Below are 25896 nucleotides of genomic sequence, written 5' to 3' on the forward strand. Positions count from 1 at the left end.
ATAATATGAATACATGGTTGATATGATATATATCCATATTGCATTTAGCATTCACACCAGGGCAACAGATTGTCTGCACAAACCTACAGCATAACTGCATTTTTAAGTCTCTGTACTATCAACTTACAGAGTCAGTACAATTTATTGTAAGTGTGGAGATCAATATATCCAGCCTCAAATGTGTGTATGTTGGGCCTTTAGAGTAACAAATACGTAAAACTCATAACTGATGCATTGACAGAGCAGGGGAAGGGGAGAATAACATTAATGGGGTGAGCCGGACACACTGCCACCGTGCAGACAGAACCCTGAAATGAAGTGGTGGGTCACTAAAGCTGGGTGGGTCCCCTGCTCTGTAGCCCAGTGCCAGGAAGGGCCGAAGGGACCAGACTCCTCAGATAAACATGGGGATTCCTGTCAGAAGAAGGGGTTCTCTCCCCTGCACTCTGAGCAGGAGGTGCGGGAGGAGCTGGAGGACCAGGAGGAGCAGGAGGAGGTGGTGGCAGCCTAACGGGCTGGGCACCCTCTCCCTGTCCTCCATGGGGGAACAGGAATGTCGATCCACGAGCTGGGCCTCCTCCTCTTCCTCCTGCTTGGACTCCCTCCTGTGTGCTGAGGGCTGTTACCTGTGGAGAGGTCACGCTCTCCAGAGAGGAAATGCTCTGGTTCCAAGCCTGCTGTAGGTCAATGGGGATGATTTTGGTGGTCTCCATGGAGACACAGACAGGAAAAGTTGCTCCACTCCCCTTCCAGGGAAGGTGTTTTTCTCCATGTGTGAGGGATGGGGGGATGATAGAGGAGATCTGACACAACTCTAATGCTGCTGGGACTGAAGGAGAGGATGGGATTGAGCCAGAACAAAAAAAGCTTAAAGGCAACACAATGGTACTGTAATTCTGTAAGAAATCATCACTTGTATCTGAGTTTCCATACATTATATTCCATATTATAAATATTTAAATGTCATTTGCTGTTTATTTAACAATTGAAAGAACAATCTATCCCACACACCTGATTTTGGTCTCTCCTTTGGAGGTTCCTCATTCCTGCGGGCCACAAAAGTGATTCCGACGTCATCCTCCTTCTCGGCCTCTGATTTCTGAGTCTTCTCTTCCTCAGAATCCACAGCGGCAACCAGAGGAACTGCAGTTTAAAAAGTACACAATGGTCTGTTTTGAGTGATTAAAAAAAAAAAATTAGATGTTACATTAATATTCATAATGTGGCACTAATTATGGAAAAATAAATGGTAATCTTTAAAGACTGACATTTGGCTGCACATTTTGTTTTCTTAAATTGTGGACTATCACAAAACATTTTGAACAAATGAATTGTTAATCGTTTCTTTTTTAAATTAGTACTTCTTAAATGGTCACTGCAGATGATATGACGACCTGACATATACAGAACTCACCATTAACAGTAGCCTGTGTGTATTTCAACTTGCCCTAACTTGCTGTCACAGAGTCTATCACAGATTCTATCACATCAGTGTTTACGACAACAGACTTGAAACAGCTTAAAACTTGCCAAACATTCTTCTCACCTATGGTCTGAGCTGGTGGACCATCAACCAATGGACCCTCCTCATTTCAGCTAATCCCAGTCTGTCTGCAGCTGGCTGAGATGAAGAGTGTCCTTTGGTTTTTGATCTTTATTTTATTTTGAATAATAGCATTGAAAAAAATCCACAAAATTGTCTCCCTGTAGTGCTGTGTTGCCCTCACTCCATCATGTCCACCACATAAAGAACAGTGTCCTCCTCTATATGGATTGCTGTGGATCAATCTTACTAATGTGAGTAGCAACAAGTACATCTTTCTTATAATCAAAAAAAAACCCAAACATTTATGTGTTATTTCAACACTAGGCATTCTTTTGTAACAGTTGCTTATCATTAAAATAGTCTACACAAACCTCAGTGAAGACATGAGTGCCAAATTCTGCAGTTGTGAATTTCCTACCTGTGTCCTGCCAACTGACGTTTCTGCTTGGTTTGTCACTGGATTCTGTTTCTCTTGCATCTGAACTTTTACGCTGTAATATAAAATGGCATAAAATAATAAAATAACTCAGATTTTATAGTGTCATCTCTTTGCTTAAAAGATCAAATACCCAATAACTCAGATTCCTTAGGTCCTCAGTTTACTCATTATTTTTACTGATATCTTCTCTGATTGCCTTTATATACTAGTCTGATGAAGACACATGTACCAGCAAAATATATGATGTCTTTTCCATGCATATTTTTGCAGTGCAACACAAATCCAACTGATTAATATGAAAAACCGAGTGAAATTTGAATTAAAGAGGCCCTGAAGAGAACAACTTATGTAGTTCATGTGAGAATATTTATGAACAGTCTTATGTCAGATCTGAATTTCTTCTGACACTTTTTGTTACATTGCTGATAAATTGATCATAATAAATTCATAATAAAATCATACATTGTTGCTGTTTCCTTTCAGACAGCTGCTTTCACAGTGCTTTTGCATACTCAGACCCACCACACCAAGGGGCTAATGCAGTGCATGACTTGAGATTGGTGGACCAACTACTTCTTATTGTCTGCTCAGTATAAAAACCTGCCTCACCAATGTGGGTAACTGTGGGCTTAGGTGTTAACTCTTGAGACTGCCCTCTGGGAAACAAATGAATAAGTTACTTAAAAGGAAAGAACAGAAAATGGGGTCCTGCCTTTTTCTGGGACTTCCTGTAGCGGCCCTTGGCCTTATAATGGGTGGACTTGAAGAACTCAAGACGGCGGCGCATGTTTCTCTGGAACACCTCCCTGTCCTGTCTCTCTTTATCCCCCACAGTCATGAAGTGGCGGCTGTAGTGCCCCTCGTGCTGGAGGTTTGAGTCAGACAACAGAATTAGGTAGAGTGCCATGGAATATTACAATAGAGGAAGCTAGATAGAAGGAATCTGTATACAAAGAAGCAGGGAGGGGGATTATGGGAGAAAGGCTGAATTCCAGACAGGGAGGCAGGTCTGAGGGTTGAGTGGGACAGATTGAGTTGATGAGTACTGAGTGTGAGTGGTGAATTGATTAATCTGGCCTTTACCCTTCGCCGAGGCTTGTACAGGTTCCCCATTAGGACATCGTGTGTCTCTGTCTCCTCTTCTTTCACACTTGGAACTGTATCAACCACCTGTAGATCAATGCACACTCCACTCCCATTTTCTCGCCTACCAGGGAGACAGCAACCATAAAAAAGATTTGGCACTCATGCACATCTCTCTTTTCTAGGTACAACAAATGAGGTTCTACAATCATTTGGGTTTATTTATTGTGCAATTTTGTAATCTCTAACAGAACTTTAAACTCACCTGTCATTCTGATGGAAAAAACCTGAACTTTCCAAATCACATTCACATTTGTTTTGTTTCCTGTTACTATGCAAGTATTGATGTCCAAAATGAATTTTGCACAATAATGAATTTAAAGTTTTGAATTCATTGGTTGTTGGTGAATCATTGTTACATGAATTTCAGTACCATAGTACATACTTCACATTACAAAATGATTTATCTAAATCTTACACTGTACCAGATAAACTTTCTGACTTGTAGAACTTCAGTGAATGTTATGAGAATAGCCTAACTGAAAAGAAAAAAAAAAAAAAAACATGACCTGCCCTCTAGTTCACTAAGACTAACCATTTTAGAGTGATCTGACCAAAAATCTTCTTTTTGGGCATCTCCCTGACCTCCTCAGGTTTACAGTCCATCAGCCACCACTCTGTGTCACAGTGCCCCCATGCACTCATACGCACACACAGGTGCAGTTTTCTACACACAGTGTCTCTGTAGTACTCACAGGTAGTTGGCGACATTGGTGACCTCTGGGAAGGATGTCCTGCTGGCCATGGATGGAAGAGACAGCCTTCCAGAGGAGAGCACGTTGCCTCCCTGGAGAGATATATGCAGCTTACAACACAGTACAAACCTTTCTCCTGAAGTTCTGTGTAATTCTGTGTAAAAGTTCTGAAGTTCTGTGTAATTCTGTGTAAAAGTTCTGTGTAATTTATCAAAATGCCGTTTGAATGAGAAACTCCAGTTTGCACTGGAATTATTATTATAGAGTATTATTATTATAGAGAATTATTATGAAATATTATTATAGAGTAGATCACAGGAATCTTACCTGGTCAATGAAACTTATAGCATCTCTGATATTGATCTTCTGATACGCTTCCCAGAGTTCTCCCTTGTGATACACAGACTTCCGCATTAACAGCTTACTCAGATAGTTCTTGTCAAACTGCTCCCATCTGAATCCATGAAAAGGAGGACAGTGTGTGAACAGCTGTTTTTAGATAATGAAAAACACCTCTGTATAAATGTGAGCAAGAACACTTATTATGGAAGGTGTAACTTTAGAATAGTTCACTGTGCTGCTGAACTCAACAGCAAGGGCAAGGTCGGAGTGCACTCAAACCACACTCCGTGAGTGTAGGTCATACAGACTTGTCTCTCCAGTGGTGGTAACCATTCAGCCCGGCAATGTCCTCCACTGCAGCCAGGATGTGGTCAAAGGCCTGGTGGGAAAAAGTACAAAGGGTCAAACCAAGGTTGGGGCATGTGAACTCATCCTGTCACACTCACTGATCAACCCATTAAAAAATGGCACTAAAACATGCTACTTCTCAACCCTTGTCCTGGGGATCCACTTAATCTACTCAACTTGTTTTCATTTCACTGTTATCTCTAACTGAATAATTGTCTTTGTTTGAAATCTCTATATTTTGCCTGCTCTAGGCCATTTGTGAAAGATACGTGATGACAGAAACAAGTCTGTGCTAAAATGAGGCCAAAGTAAACTTATTTGTTCAAGAAACTTTTGGGAATATATGTCCCTTCACATTGTCGTCAGATAGCCAGCAGTACCTTACACTGATCAATTTCTGAGTTTGCAGAGCACTCAGGAAAAAAATAGCGTCAATATGATGTCACTCACAGACAAAGTTACTGTTGCTGTGGTTCTTGATTTCTCCTTTGCTTCCCTTCTACAATGTAAACATCTGTTCTTTGTATAATCAACTCCTGAAAAGATGAAATTCTGAGACCACTACAAGCTTGTTTTGCATGTGGTAGTATCATCATGATTTCATTTGGCTTGAATCCTGGGCGAGGACCTGCTGCTGTTTCCTTGGAGAAGGTACTTACCAACCAGAATTGGTACTGTAAATATCAAGTTGTATTATCAGGACAGAATTACTGTTCAAAATTGAAAGTGGAATGTCTGTGGTATGGCAGCAATGATGTGGACAAAAGTTTGTATACTAAGTCACATATATTAAATAACATCTACCATGTAAGTTTGTCACTCACACTGAGTAAGCAGATTAAGTGTAAGAGCCGATATAAATATTGTCTATTGGTGGCACAATGTATTACTTACAATGTAGCAACTGAAATAAGACTCATGATCTCTAGATTGGAACAAGACATCCCTTCACAGACATCTTATCAAAAGCAGCATGATTCATCCCATGAGGATGGAAACTGGGAGAGCCTGGGGTGATCTTAGTGCTAATTGAATAGCCCCTTTTTAAAGTAAATAATGCAATATCTTTATTGCTAGTGAGTGGAGATTTCCAATACAACAAAACAAATAGGCATAGTTATTTATCTGTTTCCCAGAGTTGTGTGAGTGGGGAGGCAGCAACCACTACTCTAAAACAAATTCATAGTGTTCCTTGTATTATCAATTTCTGTGTAGAGGTTGCCAATTTACATGTGCTGTGAATTACTACATCCCCACTGGCCTGCTTCTTTAACTGTGGTAGGGAGGCTCCTGAGTTTCTCAGTGGTTAAGGGGCACAAGTGGAGTTGCACAGCTCAGGCTTGTTCCAAGCTGCATCATTGCTCCTAGCCAGTGATGACCAAGAGCCCACAGCAGCAGAACAAAATGACTGTGTTAGAGCAGGGTCGAGCAGGTCAGTCGGGGTAGGTCACCTAGTATCACCTCTCTCAGGTACTCTGCAGCTCATCAGGTGCCTGTCAGTTGCTCAGATGATGTCAACAGAATAGCACCCTTCTTCCAATTAGCACCCACATCTCTGTAGTACACTGTGTGACTTGTAGTACAAAAATAGCCATTGACTGCATGGGACTGTATTGGATAATTTAATTTCTTTTACCTCAGTGCAGAGGTTGTTGCAGTCAAGACGAGCCTAGTACACAATTGCCGATTCCAACATTGCGTTTAATAAAAGGTGGAAAAAATCTCTCAAAAAATCAAACTAATTTTGTTATGGCAAGTATAATAGCTATTTTACTTTCATGAAGCAACATCACAGACATCTCTATTTGCAGCTAGAAAAGGAGAGATGTTCTTTATCCCTTAACTAAAAACATCTGCATATATCCTTTACCCTTCGCATTGAAAGAGGACTTTGTTCAGATCCATTTAGTTATGCTTCTTGTGTCCCTGAAGCAGATGATGAGGAAATAGATTAGATTACTAGGTTACTGGATTACCAGCTCTAGTGATGTGTCCTTAGAGGACAGCTGGGACTGTTTGAGATATGCAGTCAGAAGACCACAAGGAAGTGACTGCTGGAAAGGCTAGCATCACTCAGCAGATAAAACAACTCTTTGATGAGGTATATTCATCTGACCTCAGTGATAATATCATTGTGTTTTCATGCAGCTCTCTGATGGATTCCACAGGGAAACTGTGAGCATTTTTAATGCAGTGTTCCACCAACACAAGCTTAAATGTTTTACTGCTGTCATTAATATAATTTTATCTGCATTTGCCTCTATATAAACTTTGTTTCATTTAAAAGTTGTATGCACACATAATACCTATGTATTTCTATTTATAGGATTATTACAAGATTATAGGTTTAATACATTTGAATCATTCCTGATTTGCTTTCCATAAACAGTAATATGAATGTATTGTGCTCTACATCTCTCAAACCATTGCTGAAGTGCTGTTCAAAGCACTGCAAATTCAAAGGGAGAAGAGGAAAGCACATTTCAAAAGCATTATACTCTGGGATCACAATCAACAATAGAGCCAATTCTACATACTGTAAACCTTTCTTGATGATGAATGGTGGTGGGAATAGATATTGAAAATTGCTGGAATAACATTAAATTGGTAATGCTTTAACAATCCCAGGGGAAGACTGTGTGCATTGACAGTAAATAAATGGAGAAGCTCCGCTCCAGCCTACTGTACTCACCCTCTCGTTAATTTCTTCATTGAGAGTGGGCTTGCGATTTGTGCTACGTGGAACCCTTAGCCATTTCACCAGAGGCTTTATGGTTAGGCCCTGAGACAAAAGGGGAGAATGATGGAGATCAGACTAATCCAAACCTTCATCACTCTGCATTCCACTGGAGATTAACCTGGGAACGTTCCCTTCTCCCATCTGATAAACAAATGGGACAGTCAAAAGCATCCACACCAGTTACATGTAAATATGATTATCATTCTCAAGGAACAAAACCAAAGGCATTGAGATTACTTGCTTGTGGGACAAAAAATGTTTTATAAATCTCTCTGATATATGCATTTATTTGGGTCACCTTAAGAGAATCAAAATACAGTTTAACCTAGATTACTAACAGGTCATCTCTTCTGGATCATACTCCAAATAAATTTAAAACATGCTTGTCATTCTGCCTTTTGTCTAGTGTATGTCTTGCATTGTGCCAGTCTTGGTCTTGAACACTCTAAGGGTGTTTGCTTCCATAAAGAATGCTCTTTAATTTCTTGATGTCTGAATGGAAAAAATACTTCCAAATATCAGAGTGAAATTCACATTTAACTAATTTCCATCCACATCCACTTCTTCTGACAAAAGTCAGCTTGAAATACCTTTTGTAATCCTTTATTAATTGCTGTTATAAATTAAAACCCTAAATCAAATCCCTCAGGTCTTCTTTTGCTAAACTAAAGAGACTAAAGAGCTGAAGTGTCTTGAGTCTCTTTTTGTAGCCTACATGTTTCAAATTGCCCCATACTCTACTTTGGTAACTCCACTAGAACTATCCTGTCTTACATTTTATTGCCCAAATGTAGAACTGTGCATTTGGAAATGTTTAGTTTACTTGCCAGATATCTGACCAATTTTGGCCTTGACCAAATTCTTCCTGAATATCTTCCAGGATGTTTGTTCACCTCAGAGTTTAGTGCCATTTGCACATACATTTTGTTTGCTTCTGTTATCCTTATCAAAGCCATTTATGTACATAAGGGATTAAAGAGTTCCCACCAATCCCTAAGTGACCTCTGAGAATGCTTTGCTCTGAGAAGATCCCTTTTATCATTATTGTGCCCGTAAAGACAATTTTAATTCATTCTGATTAATTCTTAATTCTTAATTTTAATTAATTCTGAATTCTGAATTCTAAAACCTCATGCTGACTGATTTCCGATATCATCTTTCAAAAAGCAATCCAGTGGATTGTGCACTGGCTGGCAAAAAGGTGTGGTATGATTAGTACAAATTGTCCCTCACAATATGACCCTGAGAGCCAAATGGACAATCAGCAATGTAGCACTAAGAGACACTGAATGAGTCCATGAAATTTCTAACATACATAGCCTAATGAAAAGTGACCTGATATTTCATAAATATCCACTCTTAAGTTATGTAACTTTGGGTATTGCAAACATACCACTCTAAAATATGAATATGAAGAAAACGAAACATTTAGATGGAAACTAAACATAATCCTGTTATTTCCTGGCAACTTATTGCTGGCCAGTTTAAATTGTTTCTTTGTGAATATATTCTTTGCCATAAAACAAATTATGAAACCTGTAATAACCCACCTGGAACATAACCGTGAAGAAAACGACGACAATCGTGGCTGCCACAAAGTAGTCCTTTGCCTTCACCTGATCTTTGTCAAGTAATACCACCAATGCAAATGCAACTGCACCCCTCAGACCACCGTACGACATCACCACCTGATCAATCTTGTCAAGTGGAACTAGCCGGAACCAATTCAACACCCAGGTTTGCATTACAACCCCTTCAGACACAACGCAGATAGACACAAACATCAGCAAACACAAAGACAGAGGCACAAAACATAAGCAAATATATGCTCAAAGTATTTATACATTAACACACCCATCTAGGCGCGCGCACACACACACACCAAAGAAGCCCAACAATCGGTTGCAGAAAATTATCATTAAAATGGATTTTTCTACTAATATTAATAAGAAAACATAGAGACAAAAGTATACAATTATTTCTTACAAATGGCTCTATACATCATAAAAAAGCAGATCAATCCATTTAAAGATACACTGCTGCAAATAAACTTTAACTAAAAATTACTATCCATTATACTCAAAGCAACATTTTGGGACTCACCAATGGCTCTAAAGACTAATATGAAGATGAGGGTACAAGAGATCAGGCCCGTGTCCCATGCCCACTTGGATTTGTCCACAGCAGAGATTCCTAAGAAGATGAAGATGATGGTCTCTGCAATGCTGGCTAGAGTCTTCATGGTGTACTTCACTGCAGTGCGTGACTTCTGAGAAATGTTGGCCTCTACATACTTGTTGCAGCCTATGCCACAGAAGGTCATGCTGTTGGGGGGGGGGGGGGGGGGGGACAGAATGGCAGAATAGCAGAATCAGTATGTCTGAAAAAAGGGAATTTTAATGCTGCTTCACACGGAGATCCATCAGTCTGGTGAACCTCTTAGAAATCCTTTTGATCCTATACTCTCTCTCTCTCTCTCTCTCTCTCACACACACACACAATCTTTTTCTAAAATTCAATCTCTAATAATACCACAATTATATTGACACATATTATGATACACATGTGTCTGACATGCATATTATATGATAACTGTATCGTTCCTACTGATCAATATTTAATAGATTCCTCATGCCCTTTTATGGAGCCCATTTGACATTCTCTTGGTTCTCAAACATTTTTGAGTAGAACATCTACAGATATATCCCATTAACTCATGTTTACAGTAACTCAAAAGTGTCAAATAACAGCTGAGTATTTTCAGTCCTGATTTTTAAAATCATTATCATAAGAAGAATCCAACAGAACATGAAGCTTTCCTTGAACCCGCTCACCCTAGGTGTCCACACACTGCAGCTACTCACGAAAGGATGGCAGATAGGGAGAAGAGCTCAGCTGTCAGGTAGGCCAGATAGACCAGGAGGAACACAAAGAGCGGCTCAATGATGCGAACCCTTTTGGTGAATCGTGTGATAAACGCCAGGATGACAGCAAAGATCAGCCCAACCAGAGTTCCCCCAATACTGACAATAAGGAAGGAGGCTGGAAAAAATGACAGGACAGAAAAAAACGCCTACTATTCAACAAGCTGAAAAGGTGACCATCATCACACATTTTCACTGATTTAGTGACAGCTATACATTTAGATAGTAAAAACAATCTTGATAACATTTCCTGCAGGGAAACAATTCCACCAAAACTTGTACTGCTGTCTATAAAGGGTTCTACACAATTATTATATAAAGCATTTACAGGCACTACACAGACTTTCATAACTTCTACATAAGCATTCATAAAAACTTGTGTCAACCATCATAGGGTATGTATGTCACCACATCGCACCAGAAGTTCCATTACCATGATATTCTAGGTAATCTCCTATGGTAATGCAATTTATGATATGGATGGTGACATAATTTGTTTAATATATTACTAATGAATGTATTATTTAGTGCTTATGTTTATGTTAAAAGAAAATGTTACTGAAAAGCATTAGGCTTCATTTTCTGCTTTCTGGTTCGCTTATATTAAGGAGCTTACTTAGATTAAATGAAACTGAGTTATATTTTTCCCATTTCTCACAATATTTTATGTAAGAAATATATACTATATACCAGACATAATACCAGTACTACCAGCAGTCACACTAATCCCAGCTGTGTCTTCACTCAGTCCTAACCTATGAGTCTCAAGTCAAGTCCTGAGTCACAGTTGTCAAGTCTGAAGTAAAGTCTCAAATCACAAGTTGCCAGAATCAAGACTCAAGTCCCAACTTTCAAGTGTCAAGCCATGCATCTCAGTGGTCTTTCAGTAGTTGTAAATCAGTGGTCACATTCAAGTCTATACTATGTTTGGCCTTATTTTGCTGAGTATATTGAATGAATAAATTCTAAAACTTTATTTAGCAAAACAAAATTGCTACTTCTAGGCTGAGAAATAAAAATGCAAATGCAAACAAAGCCAACTATGGGCTCCTGGTCATTGTCAGCTGATGACACAACTGAGATTGGACCCAGCCCATAATGCTCACACCAGTGCACAAGACACGCACCTTGTCAGTTGAGCTATTTGGAGGGCCTTTACGGAGAGAAATATATGTCATGCTTTTGAATATATATGAAATACTAGTTCTGCCATTTGCCTCATTTTATTAAAGTTAAATAACAGAAGTTTGGAAGGACTGGAAAATCCTATATTCACACCTACTCTTCCCCAAGCCAATCAAACGTAGCAAATAATGTATACAAGCTCCCTACTAATCTTTCTTTCTTGTTGCATCAGCTCATTGCATATTTGGCCCTCCTCCCCTCTTTTTGCCTCTTCCTCAACTCTTCCTACCTGCTTGTCTCTGTCTAGGCAGCATTCCAGGGACTTCTGGAAGCAGTGACAGGGGAGCCCTGGCTGACCTACTCATGCATATCACTGTTGGAACAATGTCAGTTTGTTCTGTTGCTGTGGACTCTTAGTCACTGTCAAGGCTGAATTAATCTAATTTGTGATTCAAGTCACACTCAAGCTCATGTCATGTGACTCAAACCCACATGTCTACTATATGCTATAACTATAACTAATAACTAATGTAACTTTTTTGGTTACTCACCCACTCCTTTAAAATAATCTGCTGTCTGAACATTTCCTGGTCCCACTTCCACAAAAGCGATGTACACCTTGTACAACACCTAAGGAATAATCCACAATGGTTAATCTATAGAATTTCCTTTCAAATATTTCAACAATTTTTATCCTCCAGGGAAATTATTCATTCCCTAATCCATGTAAGAAACAGCATTGCTCTATCTACCCCCTACCTTGGAGTATGGACCCTTACTTCACTAAGTAGTGCAGGGGTAAAGGCTACTTCCTGCTTAGATTGCACAATACTGAAGATTCATTTGGCATGCTTTAGAATTAATCAATGACAGTGGTATTGTAATGGCTATAGAAATTGTGGTCAAGTTGCCAGGACTGGTAGGACAGAGGTAAAGGTGTGTGGGCTGTTCACCAACTTCCACAAGTGCAGAGCTCCATTCTCATGGCTTCAGGGTCACAGCACAGACTGCATACACTGATAAAGTGGCCTTCAACATGGCCGTAAGGGTTACACCACCTGCCCCCAGGGAGATATCAGGTATTCATACTGAGCAGGTGATCTTGGTAATACTGGTGAAGGAAAGGAACATCAGCATTATCTTGGCTAACCAGAAATTCCTAGGAACCTGCTCAACCCAAACCAAGAGCTTTGTAAGCACCCCATAACTGGCTCATGAGATACACCTCACCCCCTAAATATCTGAGCATTAAAGAGCCCAAAGACTTACCACTGTGACAGCATCATTGAGCAATGACTCCCCAAACACAATGATGAAAAGTGTCTCATTGACATGGATCTCCTCAAACACAGCCAGCACAGCCACAGGGTCTACTGCTGAGATCAAAGCCCCAAAGAGAAGGAACTCCATCATGTCTGCCTCCACCTTCTTACCTGCAATCCGCAGGAGACATGGGTTAGATCAAAAATCTGTTCATCTCCCTGCTAATTCAGTCTGCCCATAATTGTTTAAGGAGGTTTCAACATAGACAAAACACTACTCATGCTGTTCTCTTTTGTAGTGTGACCATAGGCTATGAGTGCCACCATGCATATTGTAGGATATAACCTGACTACAACCAAAACCTCTTAATCCAGTGCTCTCTGTGTAATAACTATTTATCATTGTGTTTACAAATACAAATGCACTATGAATACGCTATTTATAGCAATAAAATCCAAAGCCTCTCAGTTCTGTTCGAAAGCAAAGCTGTGTTACTGCAAAAGGTTAAAATGTAAACCTGAAACCTAAATCCAATGTCCTGTGAGCCTTAAATTCCTTAAATATATCTCACAAACTAGAATGTGATAATTCCATTCTGTTCAGTGAAGTAATCACTATCAACACAGCAAGCATCATCATACACAGATATACCCACCAAACCTATTTCCCACTAAACTCCAGTACTCTCTGTTTGCCAACTTACCAATAACCCCAGCCAGCTTCATCCCATACAGACAGAATCCCGTGCAGAAGGCATTCCACAGGGTGCCCACCACTGCGTACATCAAAATGGCACCCAGGTTGTCAAAAAAAAGCCTGCTGGGCATGAAATACCCAGCATCTCCAACAATGGTAGGCAGCAGAAAAAGGAAGAAGAGGCTGGGATCCAGATGGTACAATGGCTTCTTGCTGGCCATTAGGACAATGCCACCCAGGACAAGACCCAGTAGAATGAGCATGCAACTCTCTGGAACTGCAGTAGTGTATCGCTGGGAAAACTGGAACACTGTAGAAAAAAAAGTATACATACTGATAAAGAGTGTAATTTTCTTATTGTCATCTTATTTTAAGATATGAATGCGTATTGTTTTCCCAAATGTTTTCTAAAGTAACTGTGAGAAAAACATACATGGCTCCCCAGTGTCAGAAATGTTCTTATTTGGTAAACCCATTTAATCCCATTGGTCACAATAGTGACCAAAAAAATGTTTTTGATGTGTTTGTCTATATATTCAGTATAGAATGAAATAATAAATTGTTCTAAACACATTTAAATGATCATGTACTTGGCATATATGGTCGCATTTACTTTCTGGTTGCGCTTTGAGAAGAGGATGTCTGTATCAGAGCGTTAGTAAAACATGTTATTTTACAGCCATTTTGGTACACATCATCAGGTGTCCACTATGGATGTATTAACAGATATATACATAGTTCTCATAGTAGTTGTAAACACGTCAACGATCACAATTGTGACCAGTGGGATACCACAGTATGGACATATCAAACAAGAATCAAATAAGTTAGAACTACTTTGAAGAAGTAAACCCTGAGATCGATTTCACACACAAACTATTGAAAACAGAGAGAAAAATAAAAACACAACTTATTGTGGGTCAATGTAACTTTGTCACTTTGTCGTAACATTTATTGTAACAATGTTCTTAAATTCAATACTTCAGTCGTGAATCAGGAATCTAACATTTCAGTTTCATTGTACAGCAACACCATGGGAAGCACAAAGAAAGAACATCAAATACATAATATTTCAAACTGTGACCTGTAACAATTATTGTTAACACATTCCTTTGGTCAGCAGAGCATTTTTTTCCATTTCATATTCAAGTTTGTGATTTCACATTAAAAACATAGGTAGCATCTTTGCAAACACTTTATTGTAGAACATAATTAATTGAAAAAAGAGGAAGCCTCAAGAACCAAACATAAATAAAGTGCATGAATACTTTATCCTTTGTTAACTTGTGATGGTTCCAAACATACACACTGTTATAGAGTGTACTCATCTATCCTCTACCAATATGTTTCAAATATTTACATATGAAATGCATAATGTCTTAAGATGAAATGCCATTGTAGAAACTTTGCTGTATTGACAGAGGGAAATTCATTACTTACGTATTTTGGCAACACTGGCCACCAGGAGCCATATTGCTATTATGTATGGCGGTTGCACATAACTCCATTCCCATTGTACAATCTTATACCCTCCTCCGTGATGAGATGATTCACCGGAGTCAGAGGCAGCAGCTGGTTCATGCGTGTCGGCTGACCTTGCTAAAGCGATCCCAGGCTCGGCATACTCTTCAGCATGATACTGAGGAGCTGATGGGGAGGACACCGACGAGACACTGAAAGAAAGCCCGGGATTAACGGATGTTTCAGTCATGTAAATATCGGTCACAGCTTCACCGGCTGCCGTCACCAGCAGCAAGAGAGAGATGGCCAGCATATTTCTCGTTTAAATGTTCTTGTCATCATAATTTCTCTTTTATATGTCTTAGGGGAGTTGGAATCCATGTGTGTTTACAGTATCAACACATTAGGCTCACCTTCAGCACCAGTATGGCTTATCTTAACACGTGACTCAATTCTTCAAATGCAAATTTTAAATTTGACAGTTTTACAGAAGAGTCATGTCTACCATTCTCAGTGAAGACCCTTGTCTCTGCTGAGGATTTTGTGAACTAGGCCTGTTTTCCATGTTTCAATTGTGCATTCATAATTTGTCTTATTCTATTGCAAAATACAGAAGTAAAGATTTCAAATGAAAAATCTTTTTTTCTGAAATTCACATTTTACAAACTTTACATTGTTCAAAATTCAATGAAATAAAACATTACTGGCTCATATGTCGCACTGACTACATATTTGCTGAAGTTGTCAGTAGAGGGTTTTTGGTGGAAAACCTACAAATACAGAACTTGAAATCATCTTTTTCATTTGCCAGTCATTTGTTCAACATAATAAAGACAGTCCTGATTGGCTAGCATACTAGCCATCTTACAAGCCAAGTCATTAGCTAGGTGGTTACCTTGTCAGACACTAGATTGCCAGATATCCAAGTAAGCAGGTAACTCAGTTTTGCATGTACTTTCCACTCAAGCTACTATTTAGTGGCCAAAGCATCTGGAAATGGTGGTCTCAATATGTCATGTTCATTGTAAAACCATGTCCACTGGACAGAGAATTCTGAAGGCCTAAACTGCTTGTCGGCAGCTATGTATTTCAATGTTAGAAAGCAAAGAATTTTAACTTTAGCATCTAGCATTAGTATTCAAGTATTCAGCATTGGACAGAGCAGGAAGTATTACCACTGATCCTGGAAATCAGATGCCTGTCCCTCCATTCAGTGAAATTCTAAATGTGATTTTTACGACAAATATAACTTTTTCATAACCAGTTCATGGTACTGTATTATAGAAGTTAACAAACTGGTTAATTCATATAATATGAATATGAATATAATATAAAATCAATTTTATATTCTCCCAGTTAAGCTAGCTTGCCCCCTATAAAATGTAGAGCTGCAGCAATATAAAGCATGAAGATAAGACGTACTGAGGTCTGATGTTAGGATAAGGAGTTTGGCCTCCAGTGATGACGAGTTTGAGGTTATGTTATTGTTTTCACAAATAAACGCCATGGTGCTTCTTTATTAATGTGTTAAACAACAGAGCCAATTTCTCTAATGATGAAGACAGTCACAACGTAAACTCTGAGCTTGCTAGTCATCTAATACAATTCAGAAATTCCCAAGTTTGCTCACCAGCGTGCTAGCAAATAAGGTAAATAATAAATCTCTGTTATAAATCTTTTGAAAGGTGTTCTCATGAGTTCCACCTTTTGGTGATTGACAGTGGTGTGAGTCATAGAGTGGGCAGACCATAGTGAAATGGGAGGAGGCTGTGCTGAGGGACTTATGATGCAGCTGAAATATGTTACTAGAGCAATGGTGAGCAAAATGATGGATCATTGTTGCTCACAGACTATTATGTTACATGCAGAGACAGTTAATAGTATGAGGTCCCAGTCTGATAAGAAATTTTTCAAAAACTATCTTAAGGAAATATTGCAAAATGACAAGCTTCAGCGGGCACAGACTCATACTAATAAGTTATACTGTGAGGAGGACTACATTACTGAAGAATTCAGTAAAATTCAGAAAAAGCTTTTCCTGTGCTTTTCCTACAGTGCTGGCCAAAAGTATTGGCACCCCTGCAATTCTGTCAGATAATGCTCAATTTCTCCCAGAAAATGATTGCAATTACAAATGTTTTGGTAGTAATATCTTCATTTATTTTGCTTGCAATAAAAAAACACAAAAGAGAAAGAAAAAAAAGTCAAATCAAGTATCAATTTACACAAAACTCCAAAAATGGGCCGGACAAAAGTATTGGCACCCTTTGAAAAATCATGTGATGCTTCTCTAATTTGTGTAATTAACAGCACCTGTTACTTACCTGTGACACATAACAGGTGGTGGCAATCACTAAATCACACTTGCAGCCAGTTAAAATGGATTAAAGTTGACTCAACCTCTGTCCTGTGTCCTTGTGTGTACCACATTGAGTATGGAGAAAAGAAAGAAGACCAAAGAACTGTCTGAGGACTTGAGAAGCAAAATTGTGAGGAAGCATGGGCAATCTCAAGGCTACAAGTCCATCTCCAAAGACCTGAATGTTCCTGTGTCTACCGTGCGCAGTGTCATCAATAGGTTTAAAGCCCATGGCACTGTGGCTAACCTCCCTAGATGTGGACGGAAAAGAAAAATTGACGAGAGATTTCAACGAAAGATTGTGCGGATGGTGGATAAAGAACCTCGACTAACATCCAGACAAGTTCAAGCTGTCCTGCAGTCCGAGGGTACAACAGTGTCAACCCGTACTATCCGTCGGTGTCTGAATGAAAAGGGACTCTATGGTAGGATACCCAGGAAGACTCCACTTCTGACCCAGAGACATAAAAAAGCCAGGCTGGAGTTTGCTAAAACTTACCTGAGAAAGCCAAAAACATTTTGGAAGAATGTTCTCTGGTCAGATGAGACAAAAGTAGAGCTTTTTGGGAAAAGGCATCAACATAGAGTTTACAGGAAAAAAAACGAGGCCTTCAAAGAAAAGAACACGGTCCCCACAGTCAAACATGGCGGAGGTTCCCTGATGTTTTGGGGTTGCTTTGCTGCCTCTGGCACTGGACTGCTTGACCGTGTGCATGGCATTATGAAGTCTGAAGACTACCAACAAATTTTGCAGCGTAATGTAGGGCCCAGTGTGAGAAAGCTGGGTCTCCCTCAGAGGTCATGGGTCTTCCAGCAGGACAATGACCCAAAGCACACTTCAAAAAGCACTAGAAAATGGTTTGAGGGAAAGCACTGGAGACTTCTAAAGTGGCCAGCAATGAGTCCAGACCTGAATCTCATAGAACACTTGTGGAGAGATCTGAAAATGGCAGTTTGGAGAAGGCACCCTTCAAATCTCAGGGAGCTGGAGCAGTTTGCCAAAGAAGAATGGTCTAAAATTCCAGCAGAGCATTGTAAGAAACTCATTGATGGATACCGGAAGCGGTTGTTCGCAGTTATTTTGTCCAAAGGTTGTGCTACCAAGTATTAGGCTGAGGGTGCCAATACTTTTGTCCGGTCCATTTTTGGAGTTTTGTGTAAAATGATAATTGATTTAATTTTTTTTTCATTGTCTTTTGTGTTTTTTCATTGCAAGCAAAATAAATGAAGATATTACTACCAAAACTTTTGTAATTGCAATCATTTTCTGGGAGAAATTGAGCATTATCTGACAGAATTGCAGGGGTGCCAATACTTTTGGCCAGCACTGTATGCTTCCAGGGGGTCTTTCCATTAATTCATATCTCCACAAGTTCATAACGACAGAGAAAGAAAAGAATTAATGGCATAATGTACGGGAAGATATGGATCAGGAGTCAGGATTAACGAAGAAATGAAAACAGTGAAACGGCACCACAGAGATTAGTGCTTGTTATGGCCACACAAGTCTTATTGTCTGTGAACACAGATAAAGCCTTCATTTTATCATGTCGCACTGACTGTTCTGTAGAACTTCCTCAGTGAATTCAGCTGTCAGGGAGTAGGGTTCACCCTTTCAGCAGGGAATCAGGTTGTTGGATTGACCCTGTCAACAGACGTGCAGGGAGTAGGGGTTCAACCTCTCAAAAGATATTCAGAGTGCATGTCACACATTCAAAAAGTGATAGTCTAGTGTTCATCCAGACAGAGAATCCAGCAGTCACTCAGTGATTCATGTCACCATATTCATCCATTCAACATTCAGTATTTGCTCAGATGAAAAATCTTTTTTTGGAGCACTGTTTGGATCAGGGTCACTGTTTGGGTAAGTCAACTGTTGGGTATGTGTGCATTGTTGTCTTGATGGCCGGTACTGAAATTGGTAACAATGTTGATAACCTGTGGCAAGGGGACAGGCCTCCCTTTACAAAGAGGACGTGTCTAGCACAGAATAGAAAAAGGACAGCCCCTCAAGCACTTGGAGGGTAGTGGGAGCTGTTCAGTGCTGAACCCAGGGAGACAGCTGCTGAAAATTGCTCATCAGCACAGTTGCTTGAAGGGATAATGCCAGATAATCCTATTGAGAAATGCCTTTGTTAGGAAACGCATGAGCAATAGGCCAATTTCTCATTGTCTTCTCTCTTCACCCTCCCCACACTCTGAAGGGAGGCCAATAAGACAGCAATACAGTTCATGCTGGAACTCAGTGTGTGAACATTTGCTTCAATAAGATGGCCCATGGAGTTGACACAGAGATGCATTTGAACATGACTGAGCGTACGTGAGAGACAGAGCAGTGGGCCAGTATCCTGGCTACATTTCTCAGTGCAAAAGCCCTAAAATGGACTTTAACATCTGGATTTATAAGGTAAGAGTTTGGGGAAAAGGAGGTGTGGGCCTTTTTGGGTCCAAGAAAACCATAACCCCGGTTTGGCCTGATATACTGGGGGCTACCACAAGTGCCCCTGCCTAATCCGTGTTCACTGTGGACACTAAAGTAGTTCTCGGGTAAGATTTTATCACAAGCCAGGGCTGTGTCGACAGAAGAGCTGAAAGCTCCGGTCTCATTATTATGTTCTGTAACTATTCTGGGTTTCATCTAATTAATTACTGCAACACAGCAGACTAAAAAGAGGCACAAGATGCCCCACCCTATTGCTTACCCATCACCCATCATCCATCAGCCATTTACTCCATCTCTACTGTGCATGTGGAGGTCTGGAAGTGTGTAAGGGAACCAGGCAATCCAATATGTTAGCCTTAAACAAACAATATATACACATCATATTATACTTTTTATGCATATGAACAGAAACTAAAAAAGAAGGGCCAGAAGTGTACAGGAGACTGTGGGAGGGTATGCAGCTGTGAGATATCTTGAAGTAGAACTGAGAGGGAGTATAGAAGAGAACAATTCTACATGTGTGCCGTAAGTTACAAAGTAAGTTGTTGGGGAGGAAAATGGGAATCAGACACTGTCCAGACACTGCCCAGAAGATGGACCTTGAGTGTAAGATAAAAAAGAATTGGACTCTGTGGGGGGGGGGGGGGGGGGTTGCAAACACTGGAGCTCTTTGTTTCTTCAGTGCTATACAAAAGACTGTTAAGTGCTAAATGTTTTTGAGATACTCTCCCTGATGCTGCCGAGTGTGCATCTATGAGACTGTCTCCTGCAGATCTGCAATAAAGATGTTTTTGGTCTCTGTCATTATTGTGTAGTGTTGTGTTCCGTCTGCTTAATTTTTGAACCCATTGTGCTTTATCAATTGGCATTGATTTTATGGGTGAAGTAGGAGAGGGGGGACAAGACAAAATTTTCTCCTACATTTTTTTGGCAGCCCAGATGGGACTCTAATATCCCCAATGGAATGCCCAACTTCGTCGGTACCAGACAATCAACTGATCATAAGCTCTCTCAAAAAACAAGGTAAGCAGACACCTCTTTTATGAAAGTTCTGCATTACAATCAGTGTTGTCTCTGGTGCCGACCAGAAGGGAATACAGTGGTTCCCCCTTATCCGCAGTTTCGCTTTCCGCGGTTTCAGTTACCCGCGGTCAACCACGGTCTGAAAATATTAAATATTCCAGAAATAAACAATTAATAAGTTTTAAATTGTGCGCCGTTCTGAGTAGTGTGATGAAATCTCGCGCCGCTGGGGGTCTTGGAACATATCCCCCTCGGATAAGGGGGGACTACTGTATATTGGGGTGACAGATTCCAACGGCAGACTTGGACCAAGAGACCTAGTGGTCCTAGTTTGTATGTGAGTGTTTGGGAGTGTGTGGAATCCTGTGGGCTGATCAATAAATGTTACCTTTGGTCAGAGAAACAGGATAGGGATTCTGTAAAGCCATACATGTTTACCTTGGCTTAATGAGTTGGGGCTCTGTAAAGTGGTGAGCCATAAATGTGAACTTGACTGGGTCATCATAAATGTTAACTTGACCAAATACGTATATTGTGTGTGTGTGTGTGTGTGTGTGTGTGCTGAAGTAGGGAAAAATATTGCTTGTGCATGTGGGAGATTGTTATTGTGTGAAGATATATAGAAGGGAAAGAAAGTGAAGTGCATGGAAATAGTTGCATTGTTAGCTTGGACCGTATATGCATTTTGTTTTTCTTGGGCATCTTGTTTCTCTTTTCCTGCTTAATAGCCGCTGTATGGGTTGTATGAATGTAACTGAGTATTTGGGATAAAGTACATATATTAACAGAAATAACATTTTGAGTTGGGGAAGGAAGAGAGAGGAAGTGAAATAACTATGTTAAATTGATTTTGGATATTTGGGAAATGTGGAAGTATTGGGGAAATGATCGCTAAGCTTTTATTATGTTGTGTGTTAAAGAATTGAGCGCATGTCAGTGCCGCTGGACCTTTTGAGTCGCGTAGCATTTGAATTACTTGATCCTATTAGTAGCATCGCCGTATCTTCCAATAATCATCCAGTACATGATCCTGCTGTGTTAGTTGTTGTAATTGAATGGCCTTGGCCTAGTCTTGCATAAAGATATCTTAGGATACAATATTTTGCCCTCTATAATAGAATGTTATTCCTATTATTGATTGGTCACGCAGAGTGGCATCCTCTTGATCCTAGTGATTTTCTTCCCCATGTATATGAGCATATTGTGTGTATACCGTCACCATCGAATATAAACATTTTAAGAAAAAAATAGAGATATTAAGCTGTGGATAGATTATTGATAAGTAAGCAATGAAGAATTTTGCTTTAACACTAGTAGCTTGCAATGAAGAACATGCTTGCACTAACAAAGCTAAGTATATAGGTTATGGGGAATTGAACAGGGAGTTAGTAAAAGATGATTGATAAAGAGGAAAAGGGAGGAGCAGAGAAGGAATCTGAAACAGTGAAATCTGAATCCGAAAAAGTTACCCCGCTTGATTGCATGATACAAGCTCACGGAAATCAGGTTTTATATGGTAAGAAATGGGTGGACAAAGGACAATCCCCACCAATTACTCCAAAACCCTACTGTTTATAGCACATCCTCCACTAATCATGCCATCAAACAAGCAATAGAAGTCAATTAACAGGCAAAGAGAGAACATCATTGCCGCCACCTTGACCACTCCCTTGAACAAGCTGAGGCTCTACTAGATCTGGCTAGTCACAACCTAAGATAAGCTGGACAGCTCCACGACCCAGTTCAAACATGCACAGCCATGAGACAGCCGAAAGAAGATGATGATGCTATCCATCAATAAGATGCAAGGACAAAAAAAAAATTAATTAAAGAGAGGGGGGGGGGGGTTAAATATATGAACACATCCTCAAAAGTATAGATCTATGTGAGGGGATTTACTCACTCCAAATGAGTAAATCAAAAGTCTCTCCAGATATTATTAAAACTAGTGTTTAAAAAAATTAGCAAAAAATCTACTAGGAATTAAACATACTTTATTATTAAAACAGTTCACTTGCTAGTGAACAAGGGGCCATCTGACTAGTGCAGTATTGGCTTCTACAGGTTGACACATGTCAGCTGTAGAAATTTCATACACATCACTCAGACTGCCAATAGCAACTGCCACATGTTCAAGAATACAAGAGGATCCTGTCACAATTCCAATTTACTTTATTAGTCCATTTGGATGTTTTTTTTCAATAGCTTTTTATAAAATGGCTTAAGTCAAAATCAGTTCCCTGTTATCCATAAAAGTAAATTGCCAAAATATTTGATTTGCATGAAAATTCCCAAATTTGGCTCATTAAAGCAAAGTTCAATAGCTTTTAATATATAAACCTTACACATTCCAAACCAATTGCCTAATACTCAGAGTCTCTCTAGATATACATCACAGCTGATATTTTCTAGAAAAGCAACTTGAACACCAATAATTAAGGTGTGAAGGTATCTAACTTTGTATATCTTAGATGATAATATAGCAAGTGGATGTTTTAATTACAGAATCTTTGACCATTTCAGAGTGCAGTCCTGTATAGTTGCATATCAAGTGTGGTCTGATCCCATCCCCCTGTACAGTTCTGTCAAAGGTAGGGTTCTTCTCTACTACAGCAGTAGATACCTGTAGGATAACTGCTGAAGTCATAAAGGACTGACATTTTTTAAGTGTGGTCAAAAACAGCTGCAGACCAGAATTACCATAGCAGGCTGCACCCAGGCTGAGCAGCTATATCCCCTTGATATTCTGATTCTCCTCCTTGGTCAAAGTCACAATCATGTACAGGAGAAGATGAAGTATGTGTTTTACAGCACCAGGAACTTTACTGACATCTAGTGATCTTCTTGCTAAACCAGGCTAAAAATGAAAAACAAAACAAAAGCAATTTCAGCAAATAAAATTAAAATCTAAACATGACTCTCTTTCAATCAGTCAGTCAAAAATCAATTCAAAACAAATTGTCAATTGATAAATTTAAAGATGATGTAATAGATGTAAATAACCTTAAATATGGTCATCTATTTAACACTTAGGTAATCAGATAAGAACATTCAGAAACTCATTTTACTCAAAATGAAATAAACATCAGTCAGGAAAACTCTTGAATTCAGAAAACAAACCCTTTATACCTATATTTAAATGAATGCTTCAATGTAGTGCAATGTATTGGCCTTTTGGCCTGTCGGCCTTTTATTCCACCATTCAGGGTGACCCCACTCGATGAATATGGACCAAAGATGAACCAATACCCAGCATAGCCAGCAGCAGGGCAAGGGGAGGAAAGAAGAGCAGCTACCACTCCCAAAAATGCATGATCAGTGACCAGACTAAGGCTACATTCCAAACTGCCCCCTAACACAATCATTGCTAACTCCTCTGGCTCAGGAATGTGCCTCCCTCCATATTGTGTCCCAGGTTCTAAGGAAAATAGCTTGTTGCACCCTCACCTGCCCCATCCAAACAAGTCTATGAAAATGCTGTCTTCACAGCAAGTGGGTGCAGCTGATGACCCATAACTGTTTATGTTATAGGCAGACACAACTTAAATCACTGTTCTGCTTACACATGTATATAAATCAAAAACAAAGTCAGGCACTCCTTTGCATAAACATAAACAGCCATGAATAGGTGTTGATGCTTTCTTTGAACATTACATGTTAAATGCATAATGCATGCTATTACCTGTGATGAGGCTGGCTGATGCTTCTCACAAAAGAAAAATTCAAATTTATTTTTTTAAAAAAAGGAACAAGCCTTGAGGACAGAGCCAAAATACTCACAAAAAGTAACAATGCTCCTGCCACACACCTGGTTTCCCCCCCTTCCAGTCAACACAGGTGTGACTCATTAACCAGCAGCTGGCCTTAAACAATTAGGACATTTACATTTAAGCCATTTCAAATGAAATTGTTATCATAGATCTGTTATAGACAAGTTAGTGGATGATTTAAAAAAGGATCCCAGGAACATTTACACAATCATTTAATACAATTGACACAGTAAAACAATTTCAGTCTAAGGGCAAGGTGAAGGTTCTCCTTCATACATCCTGATTCACATCATCTCAACTCTTCTGCCTGTGGTTTGTTGTGGTTTGGCACAGGATTAGCACAGCTTAGTCTCTATTTATATTTCTGAGGTTGTTATCAATTGCAACAAATATTTGACCTGTTTTGGTCTCATGTGAGACTCACTCTTCTCACACATATTAATTATGAGAAGAGGCAAAACCTTTTTTTTTAAAAAAACAATAATTTAATTTAAAAAACACCAAACACAGGAGCTATCATTGAGCACACAGCCACTGAAAAGTGAGCTCCCCTGTGCAGTCACTCACCATTTCACTGTCCTTGATTATGCAGGTGGGATAAATTGACCAGGTGCTGGTTCACAATAATATCACACCCCAACGCAATCACCCCCCCATCACTCTGGGTGAATCACATAAACAGCAGGTGATTGAAAATGCTGAATCAGAATGATACGTATATTTTGTCGAAGTGTTACCTTGGGAGAATTATGCATACAACACCAAATAATGCAAAGTTTGCACTGGCATCAAATGACTGGGGAGGTGTTTATTGAACACTGTGTAAAGCTTAATTTATATTTATTTATAAAATTAAAGAGTGTATTCCTCATTACATAATTATTTTTGTTACCCCCAAATCATCTATCTGTGGCCAAAAGCAGCCAAATAAGCCATACCTTAAAGTCATAAAGTCATTTACACTTTTGTTCTGGAGAACATGGATGCCAAGAGATTAAATGTTGTGTATTCTAGTAAAATTCTACATTCAGGGCCAGACCATTTCAAGCTTCTGAGAAACAAGCCATAGGTTTATCACATAATGTAGCTCCATATAAAGTATACAATGATTTATTGGGAAAAGTGGACCTTCAGGCCTTGGCAGCTCATAACAGACATGGAATTGGAGGAGACACATATAAAACACAAATAAAATATTATTTAAAAAAAGAGGATGGAGAAGAATGTGTGTTGATGTGAAAGTTGGTCTTTAATTCAGTAAAAACAGTATCGAATCACGCAAAAAGCACTGACTTCGGGTTCAACGGTGTCGGAGTGAACCCTGATCGTTCAAATGAATTCCAATATACACAGTTTAAGTTACGCCCTTCATGTAAGTGAACCTGACCTATCGCCTGTATAATAATGAAATCAGTTTGTTTGTTTGAGAAGGCTCTCGATTGCCCATCCCAGCACCATGCTATAATTTATTACCATTGTGCTTGACCCAATTGTTAGGGTGTCGGCAGAGGTGTGGACCATCCTGTCAGAGTCTCTATGATAATCAAGCCATTTGGGATGGCACGGCTATTCAAATTAG

At 39.5% G+C, this 25896-nt stretch overlaps 1 protein-coding gene across 1 annotated transcript; it reads right to left on the reverse strand.

Moving 5' to 3' along the window:
* Positions 1 to 329: 329 nt before the first annotated feature.
* On the reverse strand, positions 330 to 15035 carry LOC118788304 (sodium/hydrogen exchanger 5-like). The gene is made up of 16 exons (XM_036544262.1): positions 14702 to 15035; positions 13269 to 13571; positions 12572 to 12735; positions 11854 to 11932; positions 10118 to 10295; positions 9357 to 9577; positions 8804 to 9006; positions 7206 to 7295; positions 4474 to 4544; positions 4151 to 4277; positions 3824 to 3915; positions 3069 to 3192; positions 2698 to 2850; positions 1965 to 2037; positions 1012 to 1143; positions 330 to 829 (listed from the first exon to the last, which is right to left on the reverse strand). The coding sequence occupies exons 1-16, from the start codon at positions 15033 to 15035 to the stop codon at positions 330 to 332; spliced, it is 2844 nt and encodes a 947-aa protein (XP_036400155.1).
* Positions 15036 to 25896: the final 10861 nt, after the last annotated feature.

This window comes from Megalops cyprinoides, chromosome 13 (assembly GCF_013368585.1).
Source record: "Megalops cyprinoides isolate fMegCyp1 chromosome 13, fMegCyp1.pri, whole genome shotgun sequence".
NCBI classification, from domain to species: Eukaryota; Metazoa; Chordata; class Actinopteri; order Elopiformes; family Megalopidae; genus Megalops; species Megalops cyprinoides.

Excerpts from the sequence above, each read along its gene's own strand:
- LOC118788304 (XM_036544262.1), bottom strand. The coding sequence starts at position 15,035 with ATGCTGGCCATCTCTCTCTTGCTGCTGGTGACGGCAGCCGGTGAAGCT. Across the intron at positions 13,572-14,701 it reads GGCCAGTGTTGCCAAAATAC|TGTTCCAGTTTTCCCAGCGA; the intron begins GTAAGTAATGAA and ends TTTTTTCTACAG. Across the intron at positions 2,038-2,697 it reads ACAGGAAGTCCCAGAAAAAG|CGTAAAAGTTCAGATGCAAG; the intron begins GCAGGACCCCAT and ends TTTATATTACAG.